Below are 19617 nucleotides of genomic sequence, written 5' to 3'. Positions count from 1 at the left end.
CAATGTCCTACTAGCACTCTCTGTGGTGTAAATGTAAAGATAAGCATGAATCCGAAGAAACAGAAACTGGACTGCTTCTTCCTTGTTCTTGCCTTTTTTCAGATGAACACACGCATGCGCGTACGAGCGCACACTGTGTTGTGACTCAGAGAAATGAAGGCCTTCAGACATGTGAGACTTGGCATGAATCAGCCTGACTACCTGTAGCCTGAAGACACATTTTTCCCTAGAACTCGGGCTAGTAATCAACCGTGTGACAGAAAATAAAGTCTTACTGACTGGTTCTTGCTCTGGTCTGACTGACTCTGCGTCTTATTTAGTGATTCTGCAGCTCCATTATTTCTCTCTGATTGCGAGGTGTTGCACAAGGAGGAAAGGTCTTGTTTTTGTCCACATAAGGCTGCACTATCACGGCACTGACTGCACTGCATGCAAATGACTCGCGTCTATTGTGTTAGCTGTAAGTGATATGCTTTGTGAAGGCGTATAGGTTTTATGGCCTTTGTGTGTTAGTGTAAGGTGGCATGGCAGTTTAACAGCCTCCCTATATGAAGTAGATGGTGTGTAACAAGGGCGCATTCACTCATGGCATCTGTTGTAGTGTTTGTGTTCAGATGAGCACAGACCATGACTCTTAAGAAAATTTGCCCTTTTTTTTACCTTCTTCTCACTCAATCTTTTTTTTTGTTTTTGTGTGTGTGTATGTGTTGTTTTTTCCCCCAGCTGTAACACCCTGCCCAGCCGACGAACTCTGAAAAACTCCAGACTGGTGTGTAAAAAAGATGACGTCCATGTCTGTATCATGTGCCTACGTGCTATCATGAACTACCAGGTCAGAACCTCCACACCACTTGACACCCACACATATTTCATGTCCCTCTGGGCTGAAGTACTCTTATCTTACAGAAGCAAATTCACTTTAATTTTAATATTTCTTTTTTATAATGTCTTAGAATGCACATCTTACCCATTAAGTGGCTCCCTGTTTTTCCGGTTAATTGGCTAATTTGTCCCATGTTATCATTCTTTTCACCTTCCAGTATGGATTCAACATGGTTATGTCCCACCCACATGCTGTGAATGAAATTGCACTAAGTCTCAACAATAAAAATCCGAGGTAAGTTCAAACAAGATAGTAAGGCCAATATTTAAAACTGCAGTGCATAACTTTGTTGTTTTTTGCCTCTTTTTAGTCTTTGTGAACAGAAAAGATGTAGTTTATTTATTTATTTGACCAGGTAAGTCAGTTTTGAGCCAAGTCTCATTTACAATGACGACCCGGGCAAGAGTCAGCACAACAAGGGGGCACATAAACAGCAAGAAGAAAAACATCAACAACAAACATTATTTAACAATTCATAATAGTCACTTGTTGAATAAAAATGGTTAAAAGCAGGTGCAACAGTTGCAAGAAAGTGGAATGAATGAAGTGATTTTTAGTGTCTGTTACAGATGATTTCAGTCAAATGCAGCAGAAAACTGAAATGATGAACGATCGAAAGTAGTGCAGACTTTTTTACTCTGTGTCGCTCTTTTGGAAACGGTTCTTACAAACAATATTCTCAGACCTGACTGAGGCGTATATACAAGTAAAATTCACTTCTTTCTGTTTCCAATCATAATACAACCTGTTTGCAGCGGTCTTGTTTAACTAGCACAATGTTGCTGTTGCCTCCATTCGTCTGCAACTATAACAAATAATGAACAGTTTATTGATATTTAAAAGTTATGCTTTAGATTCTGAAGCGATTTGTTTGATTCACTGGTTTAAAATAAAGCCTATATTTCCCTAACTTGGACCCAAATTTAAAAGGGAACGGGGTGAGCGAGTGTCTCTGTCGCTCAGGGGCACGTTCTACCCGACAGATGGGTCGGGCCACTGCCGGCACACAAGCTCCTCTCTGAGGCGCCCTCCATATCTCTGCGTGGGTCGGGCGTTTTATTTCCACTTCGAGATTTCCTCAGAAGTAGATTTGAAACCACTTTGCATCACCTGTTGCATAGTGTCTCATCCAGGTGCAAGGAAATCGTGTATTAGTGAACCTGAGCCCTAAACTAAACTATATAATCCACTAGCCAGTAGTTTAAAATGTGGCTCTCTAACCTAACTGTTTCCCATCTCTTAATATTAATCTATCAGGATAGTTATGGAATCATGTTCATTAATATTTTTTAAAAGGCAAGGAATGAAAATGATGTGAATTGTAATAAAGCTAAAATTGCATAAAGATAGATTTTACTTCAGCGTGTCAGTATTGGCAAAAAATGGAATGTTATTGAATTTCTTAGCTGAGTGTGTAAAGGCAGTGCTGACACCTGTCATTTACTGAGCATTCCTGCCTTTATTTGCTCCTTGTTTTACAGGACTAAAGCTTTGGTCTTGGAGCTCCTGGCGGCAGTTTGTCTCGTGAGAGGAGGACATGAAATTATTCTCTCGGCGTTCGACAACTTTAAAGAGGTAAGAGCTGCAACACAAGAGGGGCTGAGGGTCAGTGGAGAGGAATCATCATTACATTATAACTGCAATTTCCAACAGTGACTCGGCCCCGGAAGAATGCTCCTCTTGCAGATTTGAACAGTAGCACATAAAAAAAAAAAAACAACAATTAGACATGTGTAAGATACTGCTAGATAAACAAAACACGTAACCTTGCCCTGACCTTTTCCTCTCTGGGTGACTGGTGGAGAAAAGGGAGTATGAGGTTCATGAGTGGGCACTAACAGCCGCTCCATTTTGTAGCAGACGGCCCACAAACACGGGCCGTCTGCAGTTAATGTAATATTTAGGCCAGAGAATGAAATATTGAGTGTTGTTCTCGGCGGCATTGGCATTAGTCCTCTTCCCATCATTTCCTCCTAATGAATTGAAGGTTGAGAAATCATCGTGACATCATTATCTTTCTTGCTAAGTGACACTCAAATAGATTCAGATATAATTTGCCAAGTCATATTGGACGCAGACTTGGGTGCATTATTCAGCCTTTTTCTGTTTTTTCTTTCGGCACACACCCCTCTACTTACTTTTTCCTGTCCCCTCAATTCTTTATCACGCTCATTCTCCCTCGTTGCCCTCCACTCGAACTGTCTGTACTGCACGCATGTCTCGCTCTCTCTCACCACCACCACCGCCCCCTTTTTTGTCTCCCAAATGTTTTTTACTGACAGAGTTAAAAAAAGAAGACGGCGGAAGTTCACGTGGTTGTCTGTATCCTGAAAGAATGATTCAGCAGTAGCTGACGAATAACTGATCTTGTCACTCTAAATGCTGTAGATTTGACATTTGACCTCACTGATTTTCATCTACTGCTTGGTTATTTGCTTTTATATTATTATTAATGTCCACAGGATACAGTCCTACAGAGAAAAACAGCAACATTTATCACAAGTCAACCGTGACTTAATCAGTACAAAAATAAGAAGAGTTTAATGGCGTGGGTGGCATTTATGGAAACCAATGATTGATTGCATGAATGACTTCTTTAAATTCACTGCTGGGGTTTGTTTTGCAGGTATGTCAGGAGACGCAGCGGTTTGAGAAGCTCATGGAGTATTTCAAGAATGAGGACAACAACGTCGACTTCATGGTATGCATATCTCGACTGTCGAATCGCACTACACTTGTCTTTTTGTCTTTTGTGGGATTAAAGGTGTTCCGCTGTTGTATTTTTCACCACTGCCGAGTGTTGATAAGCAGCTGTTCTCTACAGGTCAGACAGGGAGAGCACAGGGAGGTGCACTAGTCTTGCAGCTGTGATGACATGAAAAACATAAATCAGGGGATTCCAGATGGTTTGGAAGTGCAGGTACTCGAATGAGGATGTCGAACACTGCCGCAAATATTTGTTCGAATTCAAAACAACAAGAAAAAATGCCTCTGTAGTTTATGATCCACTTTTACTTTAGTATTTAGTAGTATTACACAAACATACAGGATGTGAGAACTTCAGTCTGATTGTTGCATTAAAACATGTAATAGGTCCTCACCTGTCCAAAGAGTATCCTGTGAAGGTCGTGCCCCCTCTATGTCTTGAAGAAAGGTAGTTCATTTCTCCCATCTCTCCTCTAGACCTCAGATTAAAGGTTCCATTGTCCTCAGAGACTTTAGACTTAAGACAGAGAGAGGTTTATAGCAATTCTTTGTAGTTGTTTTTTTTCCCCACTGGCCATTTTACAAATACTGCAGTCTTTTTCTTCTTTCTTTCTAGACTTTAGGATTATAATTTGTCCCATATCCCAACATCTTCTTTAGTGTTACACATATTTAATATTTTGGAGTAATATGTGTCCAAGTATCCTCCTCCACTTTTAGAAAAAAGAAAAAAGGATATTTCTTTTCAACCAAATTCAAGTCTGTCATGAGGAGAATAATTAAAACATCACGGTGGGATTTGTATTCAGTGTGTTTATCCATCGAAGTGGATTAATGGATGTGAGCACACATACGGTGTATATACTCTGTGCATGCACGTTTGTGTGTGTGTGGGAACAGTTGCTTTGTTTTAACAGACCTTCAATAGGACCTTGAATCTGACCTCTGTGACTCCTGAGCAAACATCCTACGTTAAACCCTCCATGTCACATGAGACAACTGAGCCCCTTACAAGGAGTTCATTAAGCCATTGTCTGTGTGTTTGTGTGTGTGCGTGTGCGTGCGTGTGTGTACATTAGACACTGGGAAGTGATCCTCCTCAATCTGTTTATGTAGCCTCCTCAAATGCAGTCAATGGAGTGGAATTGGCGGATGTTCATTTCTTTTATCCGTTTCATCTGCTGCATAAGCTTCTCTGCAGCTATGTAAACTCGATCATGTGGATTTATACACCCAACTTCAGGGGAAGTGGTATTAAAGGGTGACAGATTTTAGTAATGATCTATAAAAGCATTCAGAGAGACTACAGTATATACTGTGCATCCCCCATCCACTTACTACAAATTAAAACAGTTTTTGTTATTTATTTGGCAAATGACAAACTGAATTCACCTTTTTATACATATTTGAGCCGACAACGCACTGGGCTTCTCTGAGAAGTCAGAAATTAATCAAGCATAACATTAAACCAGTAAAACTAATTAAATAACTATAATTTCACATTAATCAAGAAACAATTTTTCCAGTTGTTTTGTAAAACGGTAAATTTGAATATTCATGGATAACAATAATAATCATGTTTTCACATTAAAAATATATATTAATAATATGAAAAATACTATTATAGAAACATAAAAAATGATTTTGATAATTACTAATGCTGTTAATTTAGGGCAGCTGAGGCATTGGGTGGTGGTCTGATATGTTTGTTAAGCAATTTAACTGTATATAGTGTAAAGTGAGCTGACAGAAGGAAAATGTAAATCAAATCAATATTCGGTGTGACCGCCCTTTGCCTCATAACAGGTTCACTTGCACAAAGGCAGGGGATTTGTTGGATTATGGTCGGGTGTAGGGTCACATGGCCGAGTAGAGTCTAGCACATGTTCTCCCTGTGTGTGTGCGCATGGGTTTTCTGCGGGTTCTCAGGTTTCCTCCCACAGTCCAAAACCATGCAGAGGTTAATGCGACACTCTAAACTGAGAGTGAATGGTTGTACGTCTGTGATGGACTGGCGACATGCCCAGGGGTGCACTGTGCCCTTTGCCCCATGTCAGCTGGGATTGGCAGCCCCCGCCACCATCATGTGGAGGCTAAAGTGGTAGACAATGAGTGAATATTCAGGTGTGTAATTAACCAGTTATACCAAACGGGTACTAATGATCATCACTTTCAGATGTAGGTTAAAACACAGTCATTAACTGAAAGAGAAACAGCTGTGTACGAGGCTTAATACTGGGTGAGGAACAGCCAGACAGTTTCCTGTCACAGGTAATGGCAAGACTGAGTACAGCAGCAATACACCAGGTAGTTATACTACATCAGCAAAGTCTCTTCCAGGTAAAGATTTTAAAGCAGATTGGGGCTTCAAGATGTGCGGTTCAAACTCTTTTGAGGAAGCATAAAGAGACGAGCAACGCTGAGGATCTCAGAAGAGGTCCAGCAATACCATTAGCTCAGAACTGGTTGAAACCTTTGGGGCCCACTGGTTTATCCATCTACTGTCCAGAGTGGTTTTTATGGACAACATGGCAGCAGGTACTCTGGACTCATCAGTCAAAAATATTAAATGAGTTGTTTCCCGTATTTTCTGGATGTGTTCCAATAAAATGACTGAGAAATAGTTATACTGTATGGAGATTATAGCATTGCATGGTAAGTCTAACGGTTGCTAACGGAACATTTTACATTTTCCTTATGTCCTTATAGGACAGGACAGTGAGACAGGCAGTAACTGTGTTCTGTCTGTTTGTGTTCTCAAGGTGGCCTGTATGCAGTTCATCAACATCGCTGTGCACTCGGTGGAGGACATGAACTTCAGGGTTCATCTACAGTACGACTTCACCAAGCTGAGTCTGGACGACTACTTAGACGTGAGTAGAGCAGCCGTACATGACATCCAGCTCAGTTTTCGAGTGCACACAGTGCAGCAGCTGCAGAAAGATGGTTCAAGTCAGTTGTATAAAATCCTCATCTCCTGCCTCTCTGCAGGGCTGAGACTGTGTTATACTAAAAAAGAGTTGTTGTGTTTCCAGACGTGATTTGAAAGATGTTATTGTGTTGTGATGTTAGTTAAAAACTGAGCAGCTGTGTGATGACTTCCTCTAAATCCAATAGAGAGAGAGAAGATTTAATCATTTGTAACTGGACAACATTTGTGTTTGTATATTGACAGAGAACACTTTGTTTCAGATAGACATGATTATTATCATTAAACATTGCTATTCAGAGTGACATACAAGTATCATCGGCGTGACATACAAGTATCATTGGCATGACACTGGAGGTGGATATGGATACCCTTCACCCTCTGCTTTGCTAAAACGATTTCTTCTTTTCTGGACGTTTTTCAGAAACTAAAACACACAGAGAGCGATAAGCTGCAGGTCCAGATCCAGGCGTACTTGGATAACGTCTTTGATGTCGGAGCGCTCCTCGAGGACGCGGAGACTAAAAACGCTGCTCTGGAGCGAGTGGAAGAGCTGGAGGAGAACATGTCCCATGTGAGACCCCCTTACTGACATGAAAATCTATAAAACAGTATCCTCATCTTCATTTCTCTTCTCTTGCTGCCAAGAGCTTAGTAACATCCAATATGTCAGGATGATGACGGCACAGTGAACTGACGGGTGCATGACAGCTGTGCGAAGCAGCCGTCATGTTTGTTTGCCGTCATAGTTTTCCCCGGTGTGAGATTTATTGTGATCTAATGCTTTTTAACTGTCAACCTCAAAGCAAGACGAAGAAGACGCCTTATACATGAACACTCACCTCATGCAATTTCAATTTAATGTCCCTAAATTTGAATTTCACGTTGTTTTCTTCTCTTGTTCTTACAGTTGACGGAGAAGCTGCAGGACACAGAGAATGAGGCCATGTCCAAGATCGTGGAGCTGGAGAAGCAGCTGATGCAAAGAAACAAGGACCTTGAATCCCTCATGGTCAGACTCGCTCCCTGAACCGTGCATGCACATTTCTGATTGCTCGTGTCGTTGTTGACAGTTTTATCTTCTAGTTCCTCTGATTCCTTCACAAGCCTACCTTGTTAATTCTCTGTGTCTTCCCCACACAGTCCGTCTACAAAGAGACCAGCTCGCAGGTGCACACGCTGCGGCTTACACTGAAGGAGAAAGATGAGGCCATCCAGCGACAGAGTAACCTGGAGAAGAAGATCCATGAGCTGGAGAAGCAGGGCACCATCAAAATCCACAAGAAAGGAGATGGCGACATCTCCATTCTGCCCTCACCGCCTCCTGGCGTGGAGGGTGTGCCGGGTGCCGTGATTGGTGGAGGATTGAGTGGAGCTGTCAGTCCAAACCATGTCGGAGGTGTTGCAGGCACGTTTGCTCCGCCGTCTTCTCCTCCTCCTCCTCTGCCTCCCCTTAATCCTCCATCTCCTCCTCTACTGGCTCAAACTCACTTAACATAAGTGTAAATATAAACTACACCACCCAGCCTCCCTAAATGCGTGGATTGTTCCACACAGAGTTTAGACCTGAGCCCCAATCTAGAATCTTTGGGATGTGCTGGAGAACACGTAAAACAGCTGTCCAACTCCATCAATAAGACATCATTGTGGTGAAAAATTAATGCAACTGTAGATTAAAATAAAATTGTGTAACCATATGAAAGCAATGCCATGACAAATGCATTTCATAATCAAAGTTTAAGAGTGTTACTTTTGGGCTTTTGAACTGAAACTTTATGTGAAATTGATGAATGTTAACTCTTTCTTTCCCCCCCAGTGTCAAACGGACCATCATCAGCCATTCCAACAGCAGTAGCACCCCCGGCTCCCCCACCGCCTCCTCCACCTCCACCTCCTCCCCCTCCACCACCTCCTCCTCTTCCCCCACCTGGGATCTCAGCTCCTCCGCCTCCTCCACCTCCTCCGATGGCGCCCCCACTGCCTGGCTGTGGGACACCCACTGTCATCATGAACTCGGGGTTAGCTGGTAAGTTCTTGGAATAGCAACCACACACAGAAGCAGTTTCATGTCTATACAGGATAAAGGAAAGTGGAATCTCGTCAAAATGTATGTGACAATAAGCATAGCAGCTTCTGTATATATGAGTAAAAATACTGAAACGGCTACAACAACACGTAGCTCTGCAGTCGCTGCAAGGTGATACAGCTCTGACTAATTCCTCCAGTGCAGGTGATTTTCAGGCCAAAACTTGTTTCATAGTTTTTATGTTGTTTTTTTTTAATGATAATGGAGTCTGACACTCAACCTCGTGAACTCCTGAGACTTGAGACCAGTAACAAAGTCCATCCCTTGAGTGTTTGAGATGTGTATGTGTACGAACTTTATCACTAACTGCGCCAATTTCTTTCTATTGATTCTTCTTCTTTTTTTTCTGCCAACCAGAGGGACCCATCAAACTTTTCTGTAGGTTACGTTTGTCATGTCTGGAGTTGTTTTTTTATTTTTTTGTTTTTTACCATTCTCCCCTCACATATTTTCATCCCTTCCCACAAGTTTTGAAAATGGTAGTTTTTTTTTTTTCGATTTTCAACACAGTTTCACAGTTCACTTATGTGATGAGTTTAAGCTACAAATAAAATATCCGTTTTCAAACTTTTGCATGATCCACCCTCGCCACATGCTGTCATATTGTGCGTGTGTGTGTGTGTGTGTGTGTGTGTTTTGTTGCATGCTGAGACGCACAGACCTGCTGTGGTACACTGATGAAAGATGTTTAACTTCCTAACAGTCACACTCTCTCCACCATTAATAGATTGTCATAGTCCGGGCTTCACAGACAAGTCTGACTGTAATGTACAGTTTTAATACATCAAGGCAGAGTCATGTCTTTGTGTGTCCTAAATCTCATATTCATGTCCCCTGTCCACCTGCATGTCCATGAACCTACATGTGTGTGTGAGTTCTTTGATAGCGGCTCAGTTTCAAGTATCACTGCTAACTCTCCTGTGTCCCACGTAGCTGTGAAGATCAAGAAACCCATCAAGACAAAGTTCCGCATGCCTGTCTTCAACTGGGTAGCGCTCAAACCAAACCAGATCAACGGGACAGTTTTCAATGAGATCGACGACGAGAGGATACTAGAGGTGAGATGTTTTTCCCCCTTCACTGAGAGTCGAACCATTTCAAGTCTTAGTCTCCTCGAGATGACAACCGGAACTTGTTGCCGTCTTCCAGGAGCTGAACGTGGACGAGTTTGAGGAGATATTTAAGACGAAAGCCCAGGGGGCACCGATTGAACTCAACATGAGCAAGCAGAAGGTCATGCAGAAGGGACCCAGTAAGGTTTCTCTGCTGGAGTCCAACAGAGCAAAGAACCTGGCCATCACGCTGAGGAAAGCAGGCAAGACCCCTGAGGAGATCTGCAAGGGCATCCAGCTGTAAGTCCCCTCAAAATGAAAACAGAAAAACAACAGTTTATAATAAATGCTGACTCTGCATTCCCAACTAATAAGAAGCCTTTTACACATGGTTTTGTGCATGTTTTTTCCCCTGAAAGAGATCATTTGTTTTGAGTGTCCTATAAACTGGCATTTTCTTAGGATTTCTAAGTAAATGCATGACAATACTTTTTTTTCAAATCAGTGATATCATCCTCATTGTTCCTGCTGTCCAGGTTCGACCTTCGGACTCTGCCGGTGGACTTTGTGGAGTGTCTGATGCGCTTCCAGCCCACAGAGAACGAGATCAAAATCCTGCGACAGTTTGAGAAGGAGCGCAAGCCCCTGGAGAGCCTGACGGACGAGGACCGCTTCATGATGCAGTTCAGCAAGATCGAGCGGCTCATGCAGAAGATGACCATCATGGCCTTCATCGGCAACTTCTCTGAGAGCATCCAGATGCTCACACCGGTATGTTTTGGGGCCAAAGATGTATGCATATGACATTTGGAAAGTAAAAAAGTAAAAAATGCTGCACTGAACTCCACATCTTGACATCCTCTTTGTTTCCCCGCAGCAACTTCATGCCGTCATTGCTGCATCAGTGTCCATCAAGTCATCACAGAAGCTAAAGAAGATTCTGGAGGTACGTCTGTGAAAGTTCTCAGTCAGGAGTTCAGATAAAGGCACTTTAGATTCCTCTCAGACAACAAGGGAAGCTCAGCTTCCTCTGAAATGTACTGTGTTGCATTTACATTTCAATACTAAACGTGCACTGGTTCGTTCAGAATCAGCTGTTTATCGCGGACGACGTATCGTCTTGTGCGATTTTCGTATTCTCGCAACAGCCTCCGCATTAAAACCTTTACGGGACGACACAGAAAAGTTTTTTTTCACTCCAGCGAGCTTGACGGTGATTTGACAAATGCGGCAAAATTGTCACTTCCACGGAAGCTCAGCTTCTCTTTGGGTTAATGGAGCAGTGGGCGGTCGTGGACACTGGGCTTCTGCATGATGATTGGAGGAACTGTCTGAGAGGAGGAACCAGTTTTAGATTGACAGCGTTGCATGAAACATACATGACAGTGGGACCTTTTCTGCCTCAGTCCTGTGTGGATTTCACGAGGAAAGTCTGTAGACAAATAGCTGGTCGTCATGTGTTATTTGCTCGTTGATATAGCCCATTTTCATTGTACATATACACTGTAAATAAAAACATTATTACAGCATTTCAGTTTTACATGATGATCGCGTTTCCTTGTTGTAGTTGTTCGTTTGCAGAATTTATGTATAAATAATAAAATGAGCTTCCTTTGTTTCACAGACCAGCGACTGCCACTGCTTTAGATAGGCTTAAATATTGGGAACAGGACTCGCCGAGTAAACTAAAGTCATGTTGCCAATGTCTGAATTCCTGAAGTTTTTAAAAGTAGTTATAATAACTTCTGTGTGGATCAAAACTAATGTCGACCCCATGCGTGGTTTCCTGTTTCACATGTGTGTTTATTGCTCTTCTGCAGATTGTCTTGGCACTTGGAAACTACATGAACAGCAGCAAAAGAGGAGCGGTGTACGGATTCAAGTTGCAAAGTCTAGACTTGGTGAATTCAGATGGCTTCCCTCTGCATTTTAAATTTCCCTGTTCCCATCTACTTCACTCAACTCAATCTCAATCTTCCTTTTCCTCACTTCACAGCTCCTTGATACCAAGTCCACGGACCGTAAGCTAACACTGTTGCACTACATAGCCAATGTGGTGAGGGAGAAATATACGCAGGTTTCTCTCTTCTACAATGAGCTGAACTATGTGGAGAAAGCTGCCGTCGGTGAGTCGCACCACAGAAATTAGACATTTCTTCCTGCTTGATTGTGTTCAGAGACTCGGTTCAATCTTGCACCTGTGCTCACGAGGTCTCTCTGCGTTTACAGTCTCGCTGGATAACGTTTTGCTGGACGTGAAGGAGCTGCAGAGGGGGATGGAGCTGACCAAACGAGAGTACAGCATGCACGGCCACAACACCATGCTCAAAGACTTCATCACGCACAACGAGAGCAAGCTGAAGAAGCTGCAGGAGGACGCCAAAATTGCACAGGTAAACAGTCGCACACGTCAAGGGCTGAGAACTCGGATCACCTCATTCTGAAAAAAAATGTGTTGTGATTGTACATGGAATCACAAGATCCACTGATGGAGCTCATTCCCTGAAGGAGACGAGTGTGTGTGTGTGTTGTGTTTTCACAGGCTGGAGCTTGTTGAATGAATGAAATGTATGTCGAGAAGTAATAAATAATAAAAAATAAATATGAGAGCAGAAAGTTTCTCCACGTTTTGACGACTGGACCTGCAAGGGACTGGAAAAAAATGCATCGTGCAGGACTAACGTATTGAAAAAGTTGAATCAACAGCCAGCCCTACACTCACTTTGTTTGTTGTCTTTGAAAGGACGCCTTCGACGAGGCGGTGAAATTCTTCGGGGAGAACACCAAAACCACGCCGCCGTCCGTCTTCTTCCCCGTGTTTGTGCGATTTGTTAGGGCGTACAAGGTGAGTTGGATCATTGTCTCTCGCACGCCTCAGTCACTTCAATTCAACCTTCCCCAGGGTTCAGTTCACGGCCCCACAGAGAGGACTCGTAAACAGACTTAAAAATGCTCCTGAGTGTGGTGCAAACAAGGTGTGAGTGAGTGTGTCAAGCTTCTCTCACATAAACACTTATGAGACTCATTTATGAGGAACTGTTTAAGTTTAGGGCCAAGATTTTAAATGAGTTTAGGCTAGAGTTAGACATTAACTGGTTATTGCTAATGTACAGGCCTTTTCATGCGTGTGTGTTCTTGTATTTGTTGCTTTATGAGGACCAGTCAGTGGCTAGGGAATGCATTATGTACATGAGTGTCCTCACTTTGAATGCTGCGCAAACATGTAGGTGTGCGTGTGTTTGTGTGTTTTCCAGGTTTACCTTATGGGACCAAAAATCACGTCCCCGTAACATGAATTATGACATGTTGTATGGTTAGGTTGAGGTTAAAGTTTAGGGTTAGGCCGGTAGTCGTTGATGAATGTAAGTCAATGTAATGTCCTCACAAGTCATGGAAACCAGACGTAACATCTGTGGTGTCATGTTTGCGTCAATACCAAAAAGGTTTAATTTAAAATAAATGCTCAAACTTTGACAGTCAGTACCACCTCAAACAAAAACCTATCACAGCACGTTCTTGTTGATTTTAGCCTCTACCGTTTCCTATTCTCCTCGATGCAGCAGTTCCATCAACAGGTTTACATGAACTGGAATTCAGCCGGGGACGTTCTGGACGTGTTTGCTGTTTTCCTCTCAGGACAGCTGTGTGTCAGTCCTGTTCACTGCTCTCCTTGTTGTGTTTTTGTTTTAATGACTGCAACTTTCACACAATGCTTAGGTTTGCAGATGTCCGGATGTTGAACATAGTGAAAGCTTCAGAAGAAGTTTCTGCCTTTTAATTGCGATTTCTTTTTTTATCAATGATGTGAATATTTAATCTCCTCAGCAAGCAGAAGAGGACAATGAGCAAAGAAAGAGACAGGAGCAGATTTTGAGGGAGAAACTTCTGGAGCAAGAAGCCATGATGGAGGAAGACCAGAAGGTAAATTGTTAGTCTTTCCCAACTCCCCCACCTCCCTGTCTTTATGCCCTAACCCCTTTGCTCCCTAGATCACTCTCTAGAACAGAATCATGAACACAAGAAAGTCAGGCTGCTCCACTTTTTTTAAACCCTTCTGCCTCATCCATGACAAAGCTGAAAATATTCTAACACCCAGCAGTACAGACTGTTGTGTTGTACAGATCAACTGTTTGGCACATGCTTTCCAAAGCCTGTCTGACAGCGTCATAAACACTTGTTTTTCTACATGTTTCCTCTGCTGTCCCCATTTAGATCAAAACATTGCACAATTTATTATTCCAGTCCACCAGACGCCCTCTCCAAACACGCACGGCACGGTTATTTTGCTTTTCCATTAGCCATAATACGGTAGAATGGTATAATATGGTACGGTTTTTTTTTTTTTAGTACCTGCTCTGGCGAGGTTCCAATTGAACTGAGCTGATACTACGCATGCCATTATAGGAAGGAGACATGAGTGCGACGTCCGACACAAGAATCAAACTGAATAATGCCCAACTGTAGAACAATTAAAAGGACTTATGTAACGGAAAACCAACCAAACCGTGTAGAGTCGAGCCGTGCTGAGGCGAGGCGGTACTATGTAATGGAAAAGTGCCGTTATACTTCCCTTTGACGCACACACATACATGTTAGAATGAAGGTAGCGTGTGACTTACTAAAAGGTGTCAATGATGTCTTTGCTGTGTGTGTGTGTGTGTGTGTGTGTCTTTCTTTCTCAGTCTCCATCCCATAAGAACAAGCGGCAGCAACAAGAGCTGATCCAGGAGCTGAGGAAGAAACAGGTGAAAGACAGTCGGCATGTTTATGAGGGCAAAGACGGAGCGATTGAGGACATCATCACAGGTAACGTCATCAGCCGGGCCGGGCTGCCGCCTGTGACACACACACACACACACACACACACACACAGGGCGCTCTGCATGAAGGTCCTCTCCTGTGCTGTACATTCAGTCTTTAACAAAGAGACTCCAAAGCAACTAACACAAAGACCTTTGGCTCTGTCGAAATCCAGCTGTCAGATGTTTGCGAACCCAAACCTCATGAGTACAATCATGCACTGACAATCCAGCTCATCCAGTGATGATCAGCTCCGATGTTTCTCATGATCGTTGCTTTTCTTATCTGCTTTCTCATGGCTTTGTAACACTGAGATCTGTACGTAGACATGGCCGGGTCATTAATCAGGATTTAAATAGTAGAGATACTTGCACTTATCATATATTACTTTAATGTCTCCAGGTTGTGACATTTGTGACTGTATGTTGTATATATATATGTTACTTGCACTCTATTATATACTGTATATATGGGCCTCTTCTATATTACAAGACTGATTTTGAATATTAGAGGATACTGTTTTTGGTGTCTGAGGTAAAAAAAACTAAATAAATTGCTTGATATTATGCTTTGAAACAACAAATCAACAAACTTAGCTTCTAAAAACCAAATTGTTTACTTTGTAAAAATCCCATATAATATGTTGAAAACATGATGAGTTAACAGAATGTATAGATGGTGTAGTGCAAAGGTAGTTTTAAAAGTAGTCGGTAGTCAGAAGTGTTATTATTAAATAACTATAAATAGTGCCTTATTTAAAGGGCCTTGTTCCTATTTGATAATCTAACAGTGGCTCTATCATACGTGTCTCATTCCCACAACAACAGAGAAAAAAAGAAATAAAACTAACAAAACGTTGACGTCAAAGTGACATCAAATAAAAGCCCTGCACTGCTCTTCGCTGTGTTTCTGTCAAATATAACAAGTTTTATGAGTAAAAGGTCCAACTCTGTAACAGAATGTGAATTAAACAAACACAGCAGCATTGTAATTGTTTTAAATTGACCAGGTAGAGGAAACAAAATGATATAGCCCTTTAATACATTTTGTGGACACTTGAGTACTTTTTAAATCATTTTTATTGATCGTCAACCAACCGAAGTTATATAATCAGAGACTTTACACCCGGCCTGATGCTGATGCTGTTGTTGGATTATTTGCTTAGTGCTAACCGTGCTAAAACCCCCTGTAGGAATCTGCTTTTCTCTTATATTGTGTCTGTCTTGTCTTGTCCTGGCTGTTGTCCCTGTTGTTTTCAATGCAGTGCTGAAGACCGTGCCCTTTACCGCCCGCACCGCCAAGCGCGGCTCTCGGTTCTTCTGCGAGCCCGCCCTCAATGACGAGTACCATTACTAAGCTTATAGAACTCTCTCTCCTCTCAAAGGTTTCTGGAACAAAATGTTCTCGTCTTCTTTTTGCATGTCCTTTTCTTCACACCCTTGTTTTATTTATTTATTTATTTATTTATTTATATATTTATTTTTTTGTATTTAACCGTCAAACTCCACTCACACCTCGGGACTGTTGGTTTCTGCACACGTGTATCAAGTGCATGTGTTTTCTTCCCTTGAGCATGACACGGTGTTGTTGGGTTAATGGTTCTCTCTCTCTCTCTCTCTCTCACTTCCCGGTTGCATATTATTATCATTATTATCATCATTATTATCATCATTATTATCATTATTATTATTATTATTATTATTATTATTTTATCCACCATGGCAAACCATAATGTCACAGAGAAAACTCCAGGGTCACTCGTTACCAGCACTGACTGACTGAGATTAAAAGTGTTCCTGTAATGAAATGTTTAGATGGGTGCTGCCATCTAGTGGTGGAAGAGTCTGATGTGTACGTGTGCCTGTGGCATTATAACTTGCCTTTTTGTTTGTGTGTGTGTGTGTTCAATCACTGTTTGACTCCGTAAACAAATGTTTGTGTGTTTATTTATCACCATCGTCATCACTGCTGTTTACTGATGCAGACCCTCCCCCCAACCCCCCCACAATGCACCTCTGCTTGCTCTTTGCCAGTTAGTCCAGATGCTGTGCTTGTTGTTTGCTGCCGTGCGCTGACGGGTCACGTGTGTGTCACGTGTGTGTCACGTGTGTGTCGGGGCTGGTTTACTTAACACACGCTGCATGACGTCCTCATCTACATAATTCCTTCCGTTAGTGCGTTCTGTGTGCTACTAACCTGGTGTGTTTTTTTCCTGACCTGAAATGATGTTTAAATAACTCATTGGTGCTGTTTCTCTGGCTGCATGCACGCTTGTTTGTTTGTTTTGTTGTTTTTTTTTTTCTTTTGGTGAAGATGCTATTACATAATGATTCTTTTCTGTATTGGAAGTTTGAAATGGGCACTTTTGACTTTGCTGCTGGTGTCCTCTCTGCAAAGCAGTCTGGGTTTAGTAACACACACACACACACATATATATCTTTATATACATATAGAAACAGAAAGAAAATAAGCTTCTCTTTCTCTCTACCATCCTCTCTTCTCCTCGCTGCCTTTTGAAGCAGTTAACATTCTCCAGCTCTTTCCACTCTGGTGTCCTCCTCCCGCTGCCACTGCTGCCGCGCTCTCGCAGCGCTCACTGTGCAAAGCCAGCGTGACAAACACATGTTGAGTCGCCTCCTCCTCCTCCTCCTACGTTATTTTTTAACCTCCATTTTGTCTTCTCTTCATCTAGCCCTAAAGAAGAATAATATAACTAAATTTCCCAATGTCTACTCGAGGGTAAGGAAGTCCTCCAGTAGCACTCCTGTAGTGATGGATGTGTCCCAAACCTGGCAAGCATCTCTTTATTACCTCCCTCCCTCTTTACACACTGTCTTACATTCCACCTCCTTATCATATCATCTCGCTAAAGAGTACATGTAAATGTCTAGTGCAAAGAAAGCCTCTCTTTGTAGTCGTCTCTTCATCTCTGTTATTGATTCCACAAGCTAGAGGCTTACAAGTCAGAACACAGTGGCTCGTCTTGTCGTAATACCCACAGACAGCCGACCTAAGGGGCTTTATTTTATTTTTTCCCTTGTGCATTAGACTTCATGCTGCTTTGAGAGACAGGCCACCAGCACTTTGAGCTTGTGTGCTCATCAAAGCGCCCTGACAAAGATGACTGACAGCTCTTTTATCCACCCCTCCCCTCCTCTCTCCTATTCCAGATTTGAGGAATCAGCCTTACAGGCGAGCGGACGCTGTGCGGAGGAGCGTCAGGAGACGCTTTGATGATCAGAACCTGCGGCCGATGAACAACGGCGAAGTTTTCATGTGATGAGGGAACAGAGCATGTGCTGGGAGGGAGGGAGGGAGGGAGGGAAGGAAGGAAGAGAGAGAAGGAAGTGAGGGAAGGAAGTGAAATGTCAGGAAAGAGGGAGAGACAAGAAGGTCGGATGCAGAGCGAAGGCTGATGAGTGTCATAGCAACCAGAGAGATGAGTATGTATATATATTACATAAGAATACGTGTTATTCCATGTCTGTGGTATAGTAGCAGCTTTTCACTATGAAGGACAGAGGGATGTATGGGAACTTTTAAAGGTCGCTTTCCGAAACCTTAGACAAACTAAGTGCCTGAACTTATTTTTGTGGTCTAACGTCGCACTGTGTTCTCTCTCTTTTTTTTTTTAATTAATCTGCTTAAAGCAATACGATTTGACAAGGCTTTAACTTTGGGACGTGTAAAACTGGACTCGTGGCTTAAAGAGCCACGTAAAGAGACTCTTTCCCCCCCGGAGAGACATATTGAAGAATGTATGGGATGTGTGTCCCCCCCCCTCTTCAGCTGTTACAGGTATTACTAACTTTTAGTGATGCTATATTCACACATTGGGAATATTTCGGTACACTTTGGTGCTCTCTCTCTTTTTTTCCCCGTTCCTCTCACAAACATTCTTCTCATCTTCAAACCACAAAGGGCTGACGATCAGAGAGAAAGAAAGTGAAATCTGTATTTGTACTAAATAATGTATCGTACATTTAACAAAAAAAAAAAAATGATGAGTCATATTTTTTCAGAGTAAGCCCAGGATAATAATGTGAATTGTATATAATCTGACCTCGTTATACCGACTGCCTTTTCACTGGGTTCAGCCTGACTTTGTAGCTCCTTATCTGTAAAAGAAGGCGGGAACTGAACTGTCCATTTTTTATTATTATAACAATTTGGTTTCTGGGAACAAATAAAAAAAAAAAGGAAGCATAAAAACTGCACGAATAATAATGCCCGAATGCTACTGGATGAGCTCCTCATCAAAACTGGACAGAACTTGGCGTCACATTCCCCGGTTAATCGTATTCCGTGCTACTGTGTCTACTCACTTTATTTGTAATTTTAATGTATAGTATTTAACCACTGAAAAGATTCCGTTTAAGCTCGTGTTTTCCATCTAATGTGTCGAAAATAAAACGCACGCAACACAAAAAACAACGTTCCTAAATGTACAGATATTTTGCTACAAACATGTTTTTTTTTTTACTTATTCACATTACCAGACGGTTAATATTGTAAATATTGTTTAAACAAAAAAAGTTTTCATTGCCTTGTCTTATACAACTTGAATGTTATTTTAACTTATAGATTTTGTTTCCATTTTTTTTTTTTTTGTATATTTAATAATGACGCCAAATGCAGTTAAAGTCACGTCACATCTCACACGATGCAGGAGGACGAGTGCGTTTACTCAAAGACAGACACAAATGTCTGTTCATGTTTGAGCTTCATGGTCAAAACCAGTTAACTCGTGAACCAGTTTAGTGTTTGTTGACCTGTGCTGGTTTTGTGTCTCACTGAACGTCTCGACTGTCATCACCGTCCACTGTGTGTCTCAGAGTTCTTCCTCTCACGGGATAATACTGGCATGTTCTCTTCTGTTCTTGTTTTTTTACCTTCACCAGAAATGTATTTTAGGCAGTTTTCGCTTATTACAAAAAAAAAATAACAAGCTTTTTTTTGTTTCAAATACAAAATTTTAGGTGATATGAGATTTTCAATTATGATCAAATAAAATATTTACATAAATGTTATTGTGAATATTTTTTTGTTCTCGTTTTTTTCTTACATTGAGGACAGAAATGATGTAATAATCAGTGTCTCCTTCTTTCCAGCCATTTCTGTGGTAGTTTGTTAGATATGAACACAGGTGCTTTATTGGGAT

The 19617-nt window shown here is 41.9% G+C and overlaps 1 protein-coding gene across 14 annotated transcripts in view; it reads left to right on the top strand.

The window, feature by feature from the left end:
- fmnl2a (formin-like 2a) overlaps positions 1-19486 on the top strand; it is a 54417-nt gene extending 34931 nt beyond the window's left edge. For 3 of the 14 annotated variants that reach the window (XM_044014942.1, XM_044014925.1, XM_044014910.1), the window contains 21 exons: positions 724-832; positions 1041-1117; positions 2365-2458; positions 3510-3584; positions 6352-6462; positions 6943-7092; positions 7429-7530; positions 7662-7926; positions 8335-8544; positions 8962-8982; positions 9538-9662; positions 9754-9956; positions 10193-10427; positions 10534-10602; positions 11477-11557; positions 11653-11782; positions 11886-12049; positions 12400-12501; positions 13482-13577; positions 14339-14462; positions 17149-17694. In XM_044014942.1, coding sequence (XP_043870877.1) covers positions 724-832; positions 1041-1117; positions 2365-2458; positions 3510-3584; positions 6352-6462; positions 6943-7092; positions 7429-7530; positions 7662-7926; positions 8335-8544; positions 8962-8982; positions 9538-9662; positions 9754-9956; positions 10193-10427; positions 10534-10602; positions 11477-11557; positions 11653-11782; positions 11886-12049; positions 12400-12501; positions 13482-13577; positions 14339-14462; positions 17149-17339 — 2734 coding nt within the window. In that variant the 3' untranslated portion in view covers positions 17340-17694. Of the gene's footprint in view, positions 1-723; positions 833-1040; positions 1118-2364; positions 2459-3509; positions 3585-6351; positions 6463-6942; positions 7093-7428; positions 7531-7661; positions 7927-8334; positions 8545-8961; positions 8983-9537; positions 9663-9753; positions 9957-10192; positions 10428-10533; positions 10603-11476; positions 11558-11652; positions 11783-11885; positions 12050-12399; positions 12502-13481; positions 13578-14338; positions 14463-15720; positions 15841-17148 lie in introns of all 14 variants that reach the window. The other 11 variants (XM_044014934.1, XM_044015015.1, XM_044015005.1 and 8 more) reach the window with 7 other exon arrangements.
- Positions 19487-19617: the final 131 nt, after the last annotated feature.

The sequence above is a fragment of the Solea senegalensis genome, linkage group LG2 (genome assembly GCF_019176455.1).
Source record: "Solea senegalensis isolate Sse05_10M linkage group LG2, IFAPA_SoseM_1, whole genome shotgun sequence".
Taxonomy (NCBI): domain Eukaryota; kingdom Metazoa; phylum Chordata; class Actinopteri; order Pleuronectiformes; family Soleidae; genus Solea; species Solea senegalensis.
This window is presented reverse-complemented; position numbering and strand designations above follow the sequence as displayed.